The 19,524-nt window shown below is 45.6% G+C and overlaps 1 protein-coding gene across 1 annotated transcript in view; it reads right to left on the bottom strand.

Moving 5' to 3' along the window:
- The window catches only part of kirrel3a (kirre like nephrin family adhesion molecule 3a), a 218,538-nt gene that overhangs the window by 123,447 nt on the left and 75,567 nt on the right, over positions 1-19,524 (bottom strand). The window contains exon 3 of the mRNA XM_069896281.1: positions 4,270-4,427. Within this exon, the coding sequence (XP_069752382.1) occupies positions 4,270-4,427 (158 nt within the window). The remainder of the gene's footprint in view (positions 1-4,269; positions 4,428-19,524) is intronic.

Below are 19,524 nucleotides of genomic sequence, written 5' to 3'. Positions count from 1 at the left end.
CCTCCAAGCACCTTTTCTACTGATTGACCTGTGGATGCTGTCTGACCTGTTGATTGCCTCCAGCAATTCTTTTTCAGCTCTGAATTTTCTACTGAATTCAGCAGCTGACAATTTGCTTCCCATCAAATCCTTTTCTATTCTATCCCATCTAATATTGCTGACATTTTCAACTCTTCATCTCAGCCAATCACCCCCCCCCAGCCAAGTTATTAATTTTCTTGAAACAACACCTCTGTGCTCCCTCTCAGTACGGTGGTTGGTTGATATATCTTTATCCACTCAATATATCCTTTGTCCCTTTGAAGACCACCTCTTAGCTCAACTTCTGTTGACAGATAAAATCATGAGGGGGACGGACAAAGTGAATGGACGCTGTCCTTTCCCAGGGTAAATGATCTAGAATGAGAGCCACTGGTTTCAGTGAAATGGGAGAGAAAAAGGCACCATTTTCACTTGTAGAGTGGTCCATATCAGGACTACGAGGAACAACACCTGATATTCCAACTCGATGGTCTCGACCCAGATGGCATCAAAATGGGCCTCCAATTTCCATTGATCTCTGCTCATAGTATCTCTCTTTCCCTATCTGTCTGTCTCCCTTCCCTTCCTTCCCCCGACAGAGAGCTACCCTTACATAAGAAATAGGAGGAGGAGTCGGCCATTCGGCCCGTTGAGCCTGCTCCGCCATTCAATAAGATCATGGCTGATCTGATCATTGACTCAACTCCACCTACCTGCCTTTTCCTATCTAACCATATAACAATTACAGCATGGAAACAGGCCATTTTGGTCCTTCTAGTCTGCACCAAACTAAGTACTCTCCTCTAGTCCCACCTACCTACACCCTGCCCAAAACCCACCATTCCCCTCCCATCCATATACCTATCCAATTTTTCCTTAAATAGCAAAATGGACCCTGCCGCCACTACTTCTCCCAGAAGCTCATTCCACACAGCCACTACTCTCTGAGTGAAGAAGTTCCCCCTCATGTAACTTCTAAACTTTTGCCCCTTAACTCATGACCTCTTGTTTCAATCTCTCCTACTCTCAATGGAAAAAAGCTTATCCCCATATCCTTTAAGTTCTTTTTTATGTAAAAATCTATCTAACTGAACCTCAAATAAGTTTAATGAAGTAGCCCCAACCGCTTCCCTGGGAAGAGAATTCCACAGATTCACGACCCTCTGGGAAAAAAACAGTTTTTCCTCATCTCCATCTTAAATCTGCTCCCCTGAATCTTGAGGCTCTGTCCCATAGTTCTGGCCTCACCTATCAGTGAAAACAATTTTCCTGCCTCTCTCCTATCTATCCCTTTCCTAATTTTATATGTTTCTATAAGATCTCCTTTCATTCTTCTGAATTTCCAGGCGATTTAGTCTCTCCTCGTAGGTTAACCCCCTCATCTCCGGGATCAACCTGGTGAACCTCATCTGGACTGCCTCCAAGGCTATTCTAACCTTCTTCAAGTATGGAGACCAGAACTGTACACAGTACTCCAGGTGCAGTCTCACCAGTACCTTGTACAGTTGCAGCGTGGTCTCCCTGTTCTTGAATTCAATTCTTCCGTCGATGAAGGCCAATGCTCCATTTGCTCTTGTCATCTCAGCTTCTATCCAACTTCTTTTATCCACTTATTACCTCTTGCCAGTCAGCCTGTTCTCTCTCTCTCTTTCTCTCTCTCTCTCTCCCTTTCCCCATCTCCTCCCACCTTTTGATTCAGGTGTCTACCTGATTTTCACGAAGAAGAGCTCAGGCCCAAAACGTTGACTGCCTTTTATTTCCTTGAGACGCTGTGTGACCTGCTGAGTTTCTCTGCATGAGACCCCAGCATCTGCAGGTTTTCTTGTTTACTTCCAATACCCTTTTATCTTAAATGGAACGAAAACACATTTCCTATTGTTAAAGGTTCCTTCAAGAAAATTCATGCTGGAGATTTCCTTCTGCTCATGCTTTCTATATATAACTTGACTGGAAGTGTGGATGGAAATTTTAATTTTAAATTTCTCTGTGAAATAAGCAGCAAGTTGTTGGATCACACTCTACTTCAGCCTATAATCAAGGTGACACATGAGAAGGCAAGACTGGGGTGGCAATGTTCTGGAGCTGCCACCTTTTGGGAGAGGTTAAACAGGTGAGGACTTTATTCACTGGAACGTTGACGAACGAGGGGAGATTTGATAGAGGAAGACAAAATTATGATGGGTAGAGCAGGCTTTTTCCACTGAGGTTTGGCAAAAATTAAAAAAAAGAGAGGAAATGGGTTAAGGAGAAGTTTAAAGGGAACATGAGGGGGAACTCAATGCAGAGAGTGGTGGGAGTGTGGAACAAGCTGCCCGCTGAAGTGGTAAATGCAGGCTCAGTTTTGACATTTAAGAAACATTTGGACAGGTTCATGGGTGGGAGGGGTATGGAGGGATATGGTCCAGATGCAGTCAGTGGGACAAGGCATAAAAATAGTTTGGCACTAACTAGAAGGGCCAAAGGACCTGTTTCTATGCTGCAGTGTTCTATGGGACAGTAAATGTGGTCCCCCTCTTCCTATTTTATGGGCATTAAAAATTATTTAAAACAAGGAGACCAGTTTGCTGAAAATTTTGGCTCCAAAGGTTGACTGTCTGCTGCCTTCAGTGGATGCCCGCTGACTTGGAAACCTCCTGGTACTGCGACCAACTTTCACTTCTCAACCATCACTATTTCAGACTGTTGTTCATGGAATGTTGGTGTGAGAAACAGCTTGGTCCAAGAGACCATTGTTCCCAAGCACTTGATCGTTTGTCAAGCATTTTTCCCCTTCACGATTTCATGATGGAATCATATAACTGCAAATAAAAAATTTATAAAACTGCCAAGCTAAAAATTTGAAATAAGAACAGAAAATGCTGGAAATATTCAGGAAGTCAGTGAAGGGAGACCTATTGTGTATTTCCAGAATGTTCTGATCTTATTTCAAATTGCCAGCATCAGTAGCGTTTGACTTTTCAATTATTGGTAATTCACAGGGACTTTTTAGCCTCCCTTGAAAACATTTTGCTGTTCTCTCCAAAGGGATTTTCATTCATCTTTAACCACCGTCAATAGCTTCTGTTTCCCGTCTTAAAGCCACAGAGTCTTCGGCCCACACGTCCAAGCAAACCACAATGTACTAGAACACTAGAATACTAGAATATGGAATGAAGATTGAAAAACTGGTTGTTGTGCCAGAACCCCAGACTTGTTCTTAACGTCATCAAGATGATGGAGTTAATTTTGGAATTTAGGAAGGGAAGCCAAGGGATCACACACTTGTCTTCAATTGACTTGTCAGTGAGTAAGGAGTTCATTCCATCTGTCTACTGCACTCACGTATATGACAATAAACTTCATTTGTACTAATTTGCTAGCCTTTTGTACATTGGCGATGCAAATGCTCATAAATCTTGAGAGAACACGTGTCCCAAACACCCAGTTGTTTTTGAAGAGACGTTTATCGATAAATGTCTCTGGATGTGAACGATTCCAGCGGAAATGCCCATCCACACTTTTTGGATCCTGTAATGACGTGGATATGTTCGGGACATTCAGTGCATTTCAAATCACATTCTGTCGTGCACCAATATCTGATTCCTCTTGACATCTCACTGACTCACCTTGACTCAATACTTCAACAAACGATGATTTTCTTCCTTTTCAGGCATCACACTTTAATTCTTCCCTTTCAGTTTCCTGTGATCCCACCTTTCCACTCCCAACCCAACTCCTTGCTATGTTTTTATTATTTCCTGATCATCTGCTATCTGATCTCAAACGATCAGCCCTCATCCCCATCTCAATGCATGATGTTGAGTTCTTCCTTCACTGCTTTTACTTCTGTGTCTATGTCTCTGGTCAAACTGTGGACCCATTCTCCTAGGCCCAGAGTTCTTTATCCTCCTGGACTCTTCCTTTCAACCCTTCCTTCCTCCTCAGTGATTAATATTGATTTGATATTAAACACAATTTTACACTGCCATTGCTCCAACCTGCCCCCAACTCACAATGCAAACATGTCCCTTTAGAACAGAGATGAGGAGGAATTTCTTTGCCCAGAGGATGGTATATCTATGGGATTTATTGCCATGGATGGCTGTGGAGGCCAAGTCATTGGGTGCATTTAAGACATGGTATTCCCAATTCTCCACAGACTCACTCCACTCCAACCTCAAGCCAACCCTTCCCCTGCACTCTACCTCGTATCCAGTAGAGGGCCACAGTGAGCAACTGTTTGTATTGGTGTCAGGCTGCTCTGCTCACCTTGATGTAGGTGGCCCCACCCAGGGGCTCTCCATCTCGTATCCAGGTGATGACAGCGGCTGGCTTGGCGTTGTCTGCACGGCATGTCAGGTTCAGGGAGTCTCCCACCTTCAAGCTGACGACTGGTCCACTGCTGATCACGGGATTGTCTGGAGGGACTGCAGTAATGGAACATAAGTCGGAGCATGAAACCAGTGACCAGTGATTACGGCTTCCTCATGAGAATGAGCCTCCAGTTTTCATCTTTTCAACTGGAACTCTCACTGTAATAGCAGACCTCATCTCAGTCATATCCCTAAACTGAGAACTAAATTCTGTTTCAGTCCCCATTACATTCACTGCCATTCTATGCAAATCCCCTTTACGCACTTCCACTGTCTCCAAGCACCCCATTACACACTGCCAGTTTATGAAATATCCCTCTACACACAGGCACTCTATGCAAATATTCCATAACACACTGGTACTCCATGCAAGTATCACATTACACACAGCCACTCGAAGCAAATATCCCTTTACACACTGCTACTCCATGCAAATATCCCATTACACACTGCCACTCTATGCAAATATCCCATTGCACTCTGCCACTCTTTGCAAATATCCCATTACACACAGCCACTCTATGCAAATATCTCATTGCACACATCCACTCCATGTAACCCCCATAACACTCATTGCCACTCTATGCAAACACCCCATTACAAACTTCCACTGTCTGCAAGCAACCCATTGCACACTTCCCCACTACACTCGCTGACACTTGATGCACCCCCCACTACACTCACTTTCACACTCTTTGACTTCTCACTTTAGGCAAGACACAGCAATATCCTCACTGTCAGGTGTTTCTCATTCCTTTGTTACAATTTATTACTCTTTGCAACCTCTCCATGATGCCTGGGGCTGTTTGATTCTGTTTCCATGAACCTCTGAATCTCAGTGCAAGTACTTCAATGACTTTGCATCAAGACTTGCCAATTGCCCTGTTGCACAATATCACTCAACACCAATCCACTGATCATTGTTATTAATCCTTCCCTGACCAACATTCAGTGCCAGTCATTCCATTGCAGCCTTTGTCACTCAAGTCCAATCCCTCACATGCATTGTGCCAATGGATCAATACCACTTCATCCATCCTTTCCTTCACATATTGCGCATTGGTCCATTACATGGTCTGCAAAGTGTCAGTCCCTTCATTGCCCTCTGTCCCATAAGCCATGAATTAGTTCATCACTCTGATGGTATCTCAGTTCCAGGTCCCTGAATCCACTCATTTATCCTACAGATCCTTTCTAGGCAGTGTGTCGCTCAGTCTACTCCCTCCAAAGCATGTTGCATCTCAAAGTGGTGTCCATCCATCGCACTGTATGTCAGTGCCAATCCCATTGTATTGTGTTGAGTGACTTGGCATCAACCATCCTCATGTTACAGTGGTAATTCTTCTGCTACACATTTCCTTCATTCAGTGCCAATCCTCCTTTCTGTTGTGCCATGGTGCTAATCTCTCAGTTACTCTTTGTCTTGGAGTCAAACACTCCACTCTATATCGCTAAGTACAAATCCCTCGCTTCCACCATGAGTCCTTCAGCTCTGCCTATGACTGCTAAAAAAAATTATGGAGTTCAGGCTATCATGAAAGGTTCATGGGTGGCCGGTTAGCGTAAAGTTACAGCGCCAGCGATCAGGACTGGGGTTCGAATCCCACGCTGTCTTCTGTAAGGAGTTTGCATGTTCTCCCCAAGTCTGTGTAGATTTTCTCTGGGGGCTCCAGTTTCCTCCCACCCTCCAAAAATGTACCGGGGTGTAGGTCAATCGGGTGTCAATGGGTAGCACCGGCTCCTGGGCCGAGATGGCCTGTTACTGTGCTGTCAGTCTAAAATTAAAAAAAAAAATTTAAAAATATTAAAAAATTTAAGAAAACCACTCCCACCTCCATTGACACTGTCCAGACCTCCTTCTGTCTCAAGGCAGCTGTTAAAAAATTAAATGACCCATCCAATCCTGGCACACTCTCTTCTGCCCCACCCCCTGTCCCACACCCCCACTCCCCTCACCTCTTCCACTGGGCAGAAGTTACATGTGCTTGAGAAGATAAACTTCAAGGTTGAAAGGTCATTTTGATTCCCAATGTTATGAGACTATTGAATGGATCTCACAGGAAAAGAATCTCAGGGTTGCATGTACTCTGACAATAAATTTAAACTTTGATCATTACACACTCTGTCACTCCCATGGCAAACTATGTATATTATATGTCATTGCTTATGGGCTAGCCCGTCCCTGAACCTGTGACTCCTCCCTCTCGGATACTCTGATAAAAGCTGTTACGCCCAAACCCCTCCTTCAGCACCTGCCTTGGAACCAGGCCAGCAACATGTGCTGACATCTAAAAGTGATTAAAGCCGATTAAGCACAGATCCTTGTCTAATGTGGTTGATTAGTAGTGAAATCACAATGCAAATTCCTTTATTGCACCTCAGATCATAACATTTCAAATTTCTGTTACCATGTGTCACCCAATATCTGTCTCTCTATAATATCCCACATCATTCAGTGCTTTTTCCCTCTGAAAATGTCAGGAAACAGGTTCCCTTGCTTTTCTTTAAATATTCTGTTTCACACAATTACAAAATCTCCATTCCTAATGTGGACAGGTTCTTAATTAGTAAAGGTTTCATAGGTTACAGGGAGAAGGCAGGAAAATCAGCCATGATTCGAAAGGCAGAACAGACTTGTTGGGCCGAATGAACTGCTTCTTCTCCTACGTCTTCGTTTCAATTCACACTATTCTTCTTGAACACTTAGTTTCAATTATTGATCATTTATTCACACTATCAATTGTGCTACAGGTACACAATCTTTTATCTGGACATTTAAAATCTGGAAATCTCCAAAATCTGGCAAGTGGGGAGAGAGACAGCAGTGCAAGTCGGGGAGGCGAGGGGGAGAGTCCGGCAGCGTGAGTCAGGCGGGCGGGAAACCAGCAGCGCGAGTCGGGCGGGCGAGGGGGGGGAGACCGGCAGTGTGAGTCGGGCGGGCGAGGGGGAGACCGGTAGCATGAGTCGGGCGGGTGAGGGTGGGAGACCGGCAGCACAAGTCGGGCAGGCAAGGGGGAGAGTCCGGCAGTGCGAGTCAGGCGGGCGGGAAACCAGCAGTGCGAGTCGGGCGGTCGAGGGGGGGGGGAGACCGGCAGCGTGAGTCAGGCGGGCGGGAAACCAGCAGCGCGAGTCGGGTGGGCGACGGGGGGGGGAGACCGGCAGTGTGAGTCGGGCGGGCGAGGGGGGTGGAGAGATGGCAGCGCTACTGGAAGGGGTTGGGGTGGGTATGATAGCACAATTCGGGTGAGTTTAAATCTGGCTTTCCGAAATCCGGAAAAATCCAAAATTCGGAACACACTGTCCCACAAGGGTTCCGGATAAAGGATTGTGTACCTGTATTACCTTTGCTGCATTAACGCCAATCTTGGGCAGTTTTGATATCACCATGCTTATCTGCACTACCCCCTGTCGTGATACCTATTCCCTCTTTACTTTTTCTCTTAGACCCTTCGTCCTTTTCCCTCTGAATAAAATGTCAGCCCCTCTTTCACTGTGGTCTAATCATGCCAGTGCTATTGTCAATTGAACAACAAAGGAGGCAGCTAAGTGCTGAACCTTCCAAGATGAATTCAAAACAGTGTAAAGCAATTTGATCTTCCTAAGTTTATATCAGAAAATTCTTATGAAGAATTAACACTATGTGGAAAGATCGTACAGGTTAGAGGTTACTTTAAAAAAAATGATGCTCTTCTCCCTAATATGGGCCAAATTCAATTCAAAGAGTACGTCCAATTATCCTAAATCGGATTCTCCAAAATTTAAAAAAAATCCAAAATATTTTTGGAGCCCAACTGACCGGGGACTTTGGGCTCCTGGCACCGGCAGCAACGGACATCGGGGCTCCCAGCATCAGCGGGGACCTCAAGTTCCTGGGCAGGTGCAGGACCCTCGGGCTCCCAGCATGAGTGGAGCCTCAGTGGGGAGGTGTCGGTGATCAGCGGTGGCCAGCATTTTTTTTTGGTGAGAATGAAACAGTTTGCTTCTTCAGCTGATACTGTAAGAACAAAATCCTTGCGATTTGGAGAAAATTTAAAAATGAGCTCACTGCTCCTTTTACCTGATGGAAATCTTTGTGTCCTCAATGTTCCCTTGCATTGTCACACCCCTGTGTAAGATAAAGAATCAGGAGCGGTGGTAATTATTCGTATAAAAGCAAAATCTCACACTCTGCGGGTGAGGGATGTTGATGGTCAAGTGGGAGCTCAGATGGAGATCCCAAACCTCCCCTGGAGGTGAAAGGCTTCAGACCAGAGGCAGGACAGGTCCTTAGTTCTGATCCAGAGAAAGGACATTAAGATTCACAACTAGGAGTTCATGTTGAAGGCTGTACATTGGAACTAATTCTAATGTTGTGTAATTGAAACATTAACTCTGTTTCCCCTACAGCAGCTATATGCTATGTTGAGTATTTCCAGCAATTTCTTTTTTCATTTTAGAGGGGCGGCCTGGTTGGTGAAGGGGTTAGTGCAACATTGTGACAGCGCCAGTGATTGGGACTAGGGTTCAAATCCCGTGCTGTCTGTAAGGAGTTTGTAGGTTCTCCCCATGTTTGCCTGGGTTTTCCCCAGGGGCTCTGGTTTTCTCCCACCTTTCGAAATGTACTGGGGGTTGTAGGTTAGCTGGGCATAAATTGGGCAGCAAGGACTCCTGGCCCATGCTGTATGTCTATATTTAAATTTGAAAAAATCCCAGGGGCAATTATTTTTTGCTCTTTGATCAGAGACATGAGATTCTGTTTCTCAGGTGATTGATCCTGCTCTTCCATTGAGAGGAGAACAAGTCTCAGCATGACACTCTACATCACACTGGACTGCCAGTTGTTCCATGTAATAACCCATGGCCTGATATGCTCTCCTTAATCTTTGATCTTAGGACTACAACAACATCCAACAAAAGGCAGCGTTAATACTGAGTGATCTGGGCATGTTGCCATGATGAAAACAACTCATGTCCATTCTTAGATAAATGAGATTAAAAGGCATATTCACTGACACAGTGGGGAGGTTTATTTTGAAAGGATATAATATCGATAAGATCCTGAAGTGATGCAATTCGGTTGAACACTGCAGTTTGTGGGATTTGCTGGTGTAAATGTGCAACATTCACTCTGTTTTTGAGACTTAGAAACACATTTTCAACCTTCCTGGTTGTTAAATTATGACTGTCACACCAAAGACCAGTGCACGTTGAAGGTCAGCCGTGGAAGTACGAGTGACTTTCTTTTAAGCCTCCAACAATAGTTATGGCAGTTGAAACTGTGACTAATATAAATGACAGTGCATCTTTCTGACAATTCACTGATCCATTTATTAATTTGTAGAAAAAAAAACTAGTTAGTTGTGAATTTCCTACTCACTGCTGCATGTATAGTATGGAACTCCGGTAAATAGTTCCATCTCCAGACTGCTGAGTTAAAGCCCATTAATACTATCCTTTGTCACAAGTTTATGAAAAAAAATACGTCCTCTATTGCCCATTCAGGTTCCTGCTGATTGGAGCTTTTCAAATTTAACTGCCTTAGTCACCAGACTCCAATCGCCAGGTGCAGTCTTCAGATAAAATCCCTGCTGGTCCGCTGCAATAGCCCCCTCCATGATCACAAGAACACTAAGTGTGGGTGCAAGTGATCAATAACGAGAAAAAGGTAGCATTACAGACGTATAATATCAAGAATCCTTCAGGTGTTGAAATATTGTGCATAATGAGCTGGCCAGTGTACTTCTCTCCCAGATCTTGTTATTTTTACAGGAGGAGGTGTTGCAGGTGGAGATGTGTTATCCCCGTCAGAGGTAGTAGTAGTGTTTCTGTTTACTGGCACAAATGGTTCGTTCCTGGTCATCAATGTAGTTAAGAACTCATCCTCTAAGTGAGCAACTTTGAGACAGTCGATGCTAACAGATTTCCTCTTGCCTTGTATATCAAGAATGAAATATTTGGGAGACCTAAATATCACCTTATATGGTCCAGTGTATGGTGTCCGCGTTGATGTACTGCATCACATCTGACAAATACATATGAACATGAACTGAGCTTAGCCGATACATGTGTTACCACACTGTGTACACGTCTGGGCAGAAGTGATATTTGTCATGTACTGCCATAGTTGATGAACATAATTGGTTTTATCTAGATTCGAAGTAGGTCGATCAGGTACAACCATCTGTCCAGGCAATGTTAGTGTAGTCCCATATATTAGTTCAGCCGGTGTGCATCCTAACTCTTCTATTACCGGTGTACGGATGCCCAGTAGTACTATTGGTAAGTACTCATCCCACTGGTTTGGGTTCTGCTGGGCTTTTGGTGTTGCCTTGAGTTGACAATGAAAGCGCTCAACGATGCCATGAGCTGCAGGACGATAGGCTGTTGTGCAGATGTGTATACTACCAAGTAGAATAGTCAGTTTGTGAAAGAGTTGGGATTCCAACTATCGTGAACGTAGATGGTGTGCCGTAACGTGTTACCCAGTGGCAGACAAAACTCTGACTCCTGTTTCGTCCATCATATCTTGAATAGGTATAGCATCAGTGCACCTGATAAAACGGTCTATACAGGTGAGAAGATAACTGTTTTCATTTGACGGAGGGAGAGGACCTACCAGATCGACATGTGTAGATGTTGAAATCTGGTGTTTGGGATAGTGTATGTGTCAAGGGGAGCTCTGGTATGATGGTGAACGTTGGCTTTCTGACCAGTGACGCAGCTCCTACCCCACTGCTTAACATCCTTATTCATGTTAGGCCATAAAAAGTGAGATGCTATCAGCTTCTGTGTAGAATTTATTCCAGGATGTGACATACCATGGAGAGCACTGAAAACAGACTGTGGATGTTTCTCGGGAACATAGAGTCATTCATGTCCAGTAGATACATCACCAGATATGTCCATTACTTTCTGGCAAGGTTACGTCATCATCCTCCTGGTCAAAGGCGAGTTGCTGAAAATCAGCGATAGAGGAGGTAAGCAATGCATCTACATGCAAGTGTGATGCATCTGCTCCTGTGCTTTCCTTCCCTTTGATATGTTGAATATCGGAAGTGAACTGCGACATGTGATCCGAGTGAAGTGCTTCACGCGGAGAGTACCTGTCTGGCTCAGAACAAAGAGTGTACATCAAAGGCTTGTGATCGGTGTAGATGGCAAATGTGCGGCCCTCGAGTAGATGGCGAAAATGTTGGATGGCAAGGTAAAAGGCCAGCAGTTGTTTCACTCCGCTGGTTAAAAATCAGATAAGATCCTTGCTGAAATCTGCTACAAATTAATAAATCATCTTGGAGATTTTAAAATGAAGTCTGTTCAAGTGAGGTGTCCTCTCTCCCTCCCTCCCAGGAAGAGGAGCAATTTCCTGGACCAGGATGGTGTGAGAGAAGCTCTCTGCTCAATGTCAATGTTAGTTGCTACCTGTCCAGTTTGGTAACCACATTAGCTCCTCCAAGGGTACATGAGCTTCTTGAGTGAAGAACAAAAGTTTGGATCACAGGGTTTAACAACATGGATACAAGACTGGTTGATGAGATTCATCCTTCAACGATTCTCCTTTTCGTAAGGATTTTGTTTTCCCCAGAATTGGCAGAGGGAGCAAGCTGTAATATCGGAGCAAGGATGCTTTAATTTGTGAGCAAAATGCTTTTTAACTATTTCTTCAGCCTGTATTTATTTTACATTCCCCCATGTGTCCGCTCTATCATCCTGTGACAGCTACTCCATCTACCTTGATGAAGGGCTCAAGCTTGAAACATCGGTTCTGTATCTTTACTACATAAAGGACACTGTTTGACCTGCTGAGTTTCTCCAGCATTTTGTTTTTACATCAACCATGGTATCTGCAGACTTTTGTGTTTTACCCTCAATTCTTCTTGATACTTTCTCATCCAATGCTCCAAATTCAAATCCAAGTTTATTATCATCTGGCTGTACGTGTATAACCAGATGAAACAGTGTTTCTCCAGACCACACACACACACAATATACGGCACATAAGAATCACATATATACATAAAAATATAATTGAAAAGAAATATTTATTAATATTTTGAAATAATTTGTACGGTTACAGGATACTGTTCATCAATCTCACCGCCTGCAGGAGGAAGCTGTTTCCCAGCCTGGCAGTCCTGATTTTGATACACCGATGCCTCCTCCTGATGGTAGACAGTACCTTTCTGTGTACTGGATGGAAATTGTCCTAAATATTAATTTGGGCCCTAGTTAAGCAACGCTCCCAGTGAATGTCTTCAGTAGAGGAAAGGATGTCCCTGGTGATTTTCTCGGCTGTTTTGACGATCCTCTGTATCGACTTTTGGTCCGATGCTTCGCAGCTGTCGTCCCACCCAGTGATGTAGCCAGACAAGATACTCTCAGTTGTGCTCCTGTAACATGTGGTCACGATGGGGGCAATAGCCTTGCCCATCCTCAACCTCCTGAGGAAGGGTAAGCTCTGCTGCTCCTTCCTGACTAATGAGGAGGTGTGGTGGGTCCAGGATAAGGTCGTCCTCTACGTGCCCATCCTCAACCTCCTGAGGGAGGGTAAGCTCTGCTGCTCCTTCTTGACTAATGAGGAGGTGTGGTGGGTCCAGGATAAGGTCGTCCTCTACGTGCCCATCCTCAACCTCCTGAGGAAGGGTAAGCTCTGCTGCTCCATCCTGACTAATGAGGAGGTGTGGTGGGCTCAGGATAAGGTCATCCTTTACATGCACATCAAGGAACTTTTGTTCTTCATTCTAGAAGCTCATGTACCCTTGGAGGAGCTAATGTGGTTACCAACCAACCAACAAGTCATTCCTCCAGAAACTGAAGAATAATTTTGAAGAGGCTACTGGAAGCAGTTCAGGTGAAAAATCACAACAAAAGAATGGTCTTAAAAAAGTCAAAGGGTCTTAAAGCATAAAGAACCAAACAATGAGGAAATAAAGAATGTATTTCCCTTCCACTGACATGGTCTGAGAGGCTGGACCGGTGAGTGGCTGGTGGTGGCACTGTGTCACAGGGACAATTTGGGCAGACACGTGATTAGCCCTCCAAAAATCCACACAATGAGGCTCAGCAGTCTTCAGAGGATCAACAGCTGAATTGCTCCGTGACCCTGAGATCAGGAAATGTATTTCATGTAAAATGAAGTCTGAGAAAATGGCAATCATAGCAAGCTTTACACAAATGTCAACAGATGTGTTAAATTAATAGCCCTGTAGTAAATAATGAAACTCTCCGGATGTGAAATATTTGCCATGTTTTGTTATAATCTTTGAGCACTGCAATTACAGGGTTGGTTGGTTGCTGTTATTACCAGCACTCACTTGTCTCTGATCCCAAATGTCCCTCAACGGCCCACGGACAACGCTTGTGATTTTCTCCAATAGGTCCCAGTCCCGGCTGTATATTCTTGCTTACCCTTTTTGACTTGTTTCTGACCTCAAATTCTCTCTCCTGCCAGTCCGCACCTGGGCGTTCGCTTGGCCTTTTCCAGGCAACTTCCTTCCTCCGCTGATTGCCTCACACCAGCTGACCAGATCCTCTCATGGAGCAACACCTTGTCTCTCCAATTGAAGAGCTTAATCACTCAGATGGATGAAGTAAACTTGCAATCATGTTGAAAGTCAACCAGCTGAAACAATAACAACCCACAAAAGTGCTGAAGGAACTCAGAAGATGAGGCAGCATCCAGGGAAAGCAATAGACATCCAATGATTTGGGCCTGAACTTTTCACCAGGAATCAGTCATCAACACTGTTTCTCTTGTTGTGGGTGACATTCCAACTCCAGGAGTGAGTGGTGTGGGATGCATTCCAACTCCAGGAGTGAGTGGGACATATTCAGTTAAGATAGAACCTGCCTGATGGATCATCATGGACTGTCACTCGCACCAAAACCTTGCCCAGAATCTTTGTGTTCACACAGGAAATGAGATTAACTCTGTATGACTTTACTGACTGTAAAGCTTGAATGTATTAACTGTAAATACATAAATTGTCACATGTGTAAAAAATGTTTAGAATATTTTTATGCGATTTAGTTCAATGAAAGATGATAAGTCCTCCTTCTGAACAGCTTTGCACCACCAGCTGCCTAGAATGTGCAGATTCTAGAATGTGACTCCAATATGTGCGTTATTAGTGGTAAGAGCAAGTCCAGGGAATCTGAAATAGGGCAGTATGGTTGGTGTAGTGGTTAACGCAGCACCAGCAATTGGGACCGGGGTTCGACTCCCGCGCTTTCTGTAAGGAGATTGTACGCTCTTCCTGTGCCTGCTTGGTTTTCACTGGGCACTCCGGTTTCCTCCCTCCATTCGGTACATAGGTTAATTGGCTGTAAATTGGCCAGCACGGACTCATGGGCAGAAATGGCCTGTGACCGTGCTATATGTCTAAATTCAATACCCAAGCCAACACCTCAATCAATGCCTCCAAAGAGGGGAGTTATCTGACGCAATTCTCTCTCCTCACATTTCGGCAGAAAGCAATTACTATTTTTGTCTGCAGAATGTTCCAGACTGAAATCTGTGAGTGGGTACGTTTCTTGAGATATGTGATATGATACTATTTTGGAAAGAAGAGTAATGTTCCTGTGAATTATTTTTCACAACTACTCTATGTAACTGAAATGTTGCAACCAACACCTTAAAATTAATGAGATCATTCTGTAGCTCAGCACCACATGAAGTTGAAACCAGGATCCTGGTCCAGGAAGATGATTATCCAGGGCTCCTACTGCCTATGGCCCTACAGGGATCCCAGCTGGAATGTGGCAACATGCCATCATGAACTTCAGTAAACATTGGGACCAGATGTGAAGTTCTGCAGTTGAATAGACTCCTGACTTACACTGCTGGAAAACACTGTCTTGACATAATGATTTAACAATGACCCTGTGATGTATTACAGTGCCATTGGGGTGCATGCAAGTTGGGATGTGTGAGCGTTGGGGTGTTTGTGTAGGTGTGCGTGTTGGGGTGTGCGTGCATGCATGTTGGGATGTGCGTGTGTGTTGGGATGTGCGTGTGTTGGGATTTAGGTGTGTGCAGTGTGTGTGCATTTGTGCATGTTGGGATGTGTGTGTGTGTGTGTTGGGATGTGAATGTATGTTGGGGTATGTGTATGTGTTAGGGTATCTGTGTGTGTTGGGGTGTGTGTCTGTTAGGATGTGTACATGTTGGGATGCGTGTGTTGTGATGTGTGTGGGTTGGGATTTGGGTGTGAGCGGTGTGTGTGCATGTTGGGGTGTGTGCATGTTGGGGTGTGTGCATGAGTTGCAAAATTCAGTCCCCGTGTCCTGCCGACACTTCAAAAGAACTTGTTATCGATCAGTAAGTGCAGCCACATGACATCATCAGGGTTGATGAAGACCGAGATGGACTTCTCTGGCTTCTCGATCACCAGTTGCTGAAGCTTCTTGGCCAGGCAGTCATCCTGGTGCATGTTGGGATGTGCGTGTGTTGGGATTTGGGTGTGTGTGGTATATGTGCATGTTGGGATGTGTATGTGTTGTGGTATGTGTATGTGTTGGGGTATGTGTGTGTGTTGGGGTATGTGTACATGTTGGGGTATGTGTACGTGTTGGGGTATGTGTGTATGTGTTGGGATGTGTGTGTGTCAATGTGTGTATGTTTGTGTGTTGGGATGTGTTTGTGTATGTGTGCGGGTTGGGGTGGGTGTGCAGGTTGGGGTGGGTGTGTGGGATGGGGTGGGTGTGTGGGTTGGGGAGTGCGTGAGTGTGGGTTTGGATTTGGGTGCGTGTGGGTTGGGGAGTGTCTGCGGGTTGGGGAGTGTGTGCGGGTTGGGATCTGGGTGTACGTGGGTTGGAATTTGTGAGTGCGCGGGTTGGGAATGTGTGCGGGTTGGGATTTGGGTGTGTGTGCGGGTTGGGGAGTGTGTACGGGTTGGGGAGTGTGTGCGGGTTGGGATTTGGGGAGTGTGTGCGGGTTGGGATTTGGGGAGTGTGTGCGGGTTGGGATTTGGGTGTGTGTGCGGGTTGGGGAGTGTGTACGGGTTGGGGAGTGTGTGCGGGTTGGGATTTGGGGAGTGTGTGCGGGTTGGGATTTGGGGAGTGTGTGCGGGTTGGGATTTGGGTGTGTGTGCGGGTTGGGGAGTGTGTGCGGGTTGGGGAGTGTGTGCGGGTTGGGGTGTGTGTGCGGGTTGGGGAGTGTGTGCGGTTGGGGTGTGTGTGTGTTGGTTGGGGAGTGTGTGCGGGTTGGGATTTGGGTGTGCGTGCGGGTTGGGGAGTGTCTGCGGGTTGGGATTTGGGTGTGCGTGCGGGTTGGGGAGTGTGTGCGGGTTGGGATTTGGGTGTGCATGCGGGTTGGGGAGTGTGTGCGGTTTGGGATTTGGGTGTGCGTGCGGGTGGGGGAGTGTGTGCGGATGGGGGAGTGTGTGCGGGTTGGGATTTGGGTGTGCGTGCGGGTTGGGGAGTGTCTGCGGGTTGGGGAGTGGGGGTGGGGGTGGTGGTGGGTGGGGGTGGTTTGTTGTGGGTGTGGGTGGGTGAGTGGGTGAGTGTGAGTGGGTGTTGGGGTGGGTGGGTGTGTGCGGGTGGGTGTGCGTGGGTCTGGGTGTGGGTCTGTGCGTGGGGCTGTGGGTGTGGGGTTTTGTGTTTGGGTGTGTGGGTGGGTGTGTGTGTGTTGGGGTGGGTGTGTGTGTGTGTGTGTGTGTGTGTGTGTGTGTGTGTGTGTGTGTGTGTGTGTACATCCCTCTATTCCTGTCCTGTGACTAGTCCTCCCAGTATTGAAATCCTGCTGTCTGCTGAAGTTAAAATATGATGAGAGCAGAATTTGATTTGGAACTTCCAACTTCACTGCTAAACATAGAGAGTGTGCCCGACTCCAGTCTCTCATCATGGAACAACCAATCTTTCCAGTGGACGGAGTCATTTTTGTGTGTGTAGAATGGATTGCACAGAGGTCTCCAATCACCAACCTGTCATCTGCTGCTAGTTCCATCTGCCCATCACTTACACAAAACTCTTATTTACTCAGCTGAATTAATCTACTTTGAAAGAGAACGCTCTCCTCACCAGCTACAGCTGATGCTTTCTTTGATAGGTACCTCACAGAAATCAAAGGCTGGCTGATTTGTTTGTTCCCTTCGTAATGGCAACCGCTGCTCTGGAGAAGCAAGTCAGTGGGAACACTGTGTGCCTGAATGGACGTGGGAGGGATGATAGAAATCTGCACTGCAAACATCCTTCGCTATAGACTCCAGTTATACACAACTGATATTCAAAACAATGAGTGCGGCAGATTTTCAGCTGAGATTTACCATAAGATTTAGGCAGAACAGGGCACCCCAGGAGAAGAAGCACAACTCCTGAATAGCAGAGCAACATTTGGTGAAAAGCAAGACCCTCCTCCCAGTACTGTGGCCATGGGCAGACCACAAGGTACCACCTCCACGTCATGGTGTTGGGGTTGAGCATGGGGTCCAATCCCTTGAGTGATTGGATGCAGAGAATGAAGAGCGCTGCAAATAGCCATTAGTCGTGGACTTTCCCAGAGCTGACAGACTGTGGGGAATGTGTGGGATACAGACCAAATGAGGTCTATCCCAACACAGTTGTTCTCAACCTCTTTTTCACCCACAGACCACCTAACCTCTTGCTTTATTTTCAATAGACCAACTAGAAAAAACCCACAGACCACCGATGATAGGGAGGATGTGACAAGGTTGAGTCTCTTCACAGACCACCAAAAGGCTTTTTTGTAGATTTTGTAGGAATTTTCTTTTCCTTGCTATCAAATTTACAACATTCTGTGCTTACTTTAAGGGTGATAGTTGTCTTTGCTGCAGGCGCCCTACGACAAACCCATGGACCACCAGTCCACAGAGACCAAGTTGAGAAATGCTGGCCCAACAGGACAATGGATCGATCTTGAGAAAGTGAGTGAGGCACACCTACGCTCTCTCTTTGCTTCATTGGTTGGAGGTGGATTGGCGACAAGGTCATTGTTTACCACCCATCCCTAAATTATTCTGGTCTGTGCTTATTGATTAGCACAGACCAGAATATGGGTTAAACAATGAAGGAATGGCGGTATCTTAAGAAAGCAGCCTCCATCCTCAAAGACCCCCCCCCCCCCACTACCCGGGCCATGCCCTCTTCACTCTGCTACCATTGGGAAAAGGCACTGGAGCCTGAAGACAGACACTCAGCGGCACAAGGACAGCTTCTCCTCTGAACGAACAATGAACCACAGATACCACCTCACTTTGTCTTTTTCTTCGCCATGTACTATCTTTATTTATTTTGTAAAGTGGTTTATATAAATGTTTGCCATGGTGCTGTCGCAAAGCAATGAATTTTGTGTCGCGGTTCATGATTCTGATTGTGTTACATCTGGATCATGGTGGCATGTGACTTGGAGGGACCCTTTACCCTGAATCCTAGACTAAGTCCAATTTATTCTTTCCTTGTTCTCCTTTATTTCCCTCTCCCAAGTTTAACACACCTGCAATTTAGCATGCCCAACCTGGACATCTTTGGTACATGGAAGGGTGGGGGGGGGGGGGGTGGGGGGGAGAACTGGAGCACCTGGAGGGGCCCAAGCAGCTATAGTCTGCAAACTCCACACAAACACCACCAGAGCCAGGTAGCAACTCTACATCAGGATTTTCTTTTCATAAATTTACATTGACTGTTATCATGCTCTAAGGCTCCTTATACCATTTCCTTAATAATAGATTGCACCAAAGTCCCTACCTATGTTAGCTTTCTATAACCTTTTCCATTTTACATCTCTACAGAACCTGTTCTGAACTATTTATTCCTTTCTCACTCGCCTGCTCTTAATTTTTAAAGTTAAATTTAAATTTAGACAGACAGCACAGTAACAGGTTATTTCGGCCCACTAGCCCATGCCGCTCAGTTTACTTCCAATTAACTACACCCTCACCCCCTCCACTCGAATGGTGTGGGAGGAAACCTGAACACATATTGAAAACCCACACAGTCACGAGGAGAACATATAACCATTACAGTACTGAATCAGGCCATCTCGGCCCTTCTGGTCCACACTGATTTACGTGAAACCCCACTAGTTCCACCTATCTGCTCCCTGCCCATAACCCTCCAACCCCCTCACATCCATGTATTCATCCAACCTCCTCTTAAATGACAAAATTGACCCTGCTGCAACCACCTCTTCCAGAAGGTCATTCCACCCAGCCACCAT

Source organism: Narcine bancroftii, chromosome 8 (assembly GCF_036971445.1).
Source record: "Narcine bancroftii isolate sNarBan1 chromosome 8, sNarBan1.hap1, whole genome shotgun sequence".
In the NCBI taxonomy this organism is placed as follows: Eukaryota; Metazoa; Chordata; class Chondrichthyes; order Torpediniformes; family Narcinidae; genus Narcine; species Narcine bancroftii.
The sequence above is the reverse complement of the archived record's forward strand: the minus strand, read 5'-3'. Positions and strand labels throughout refer to the sequence as shown.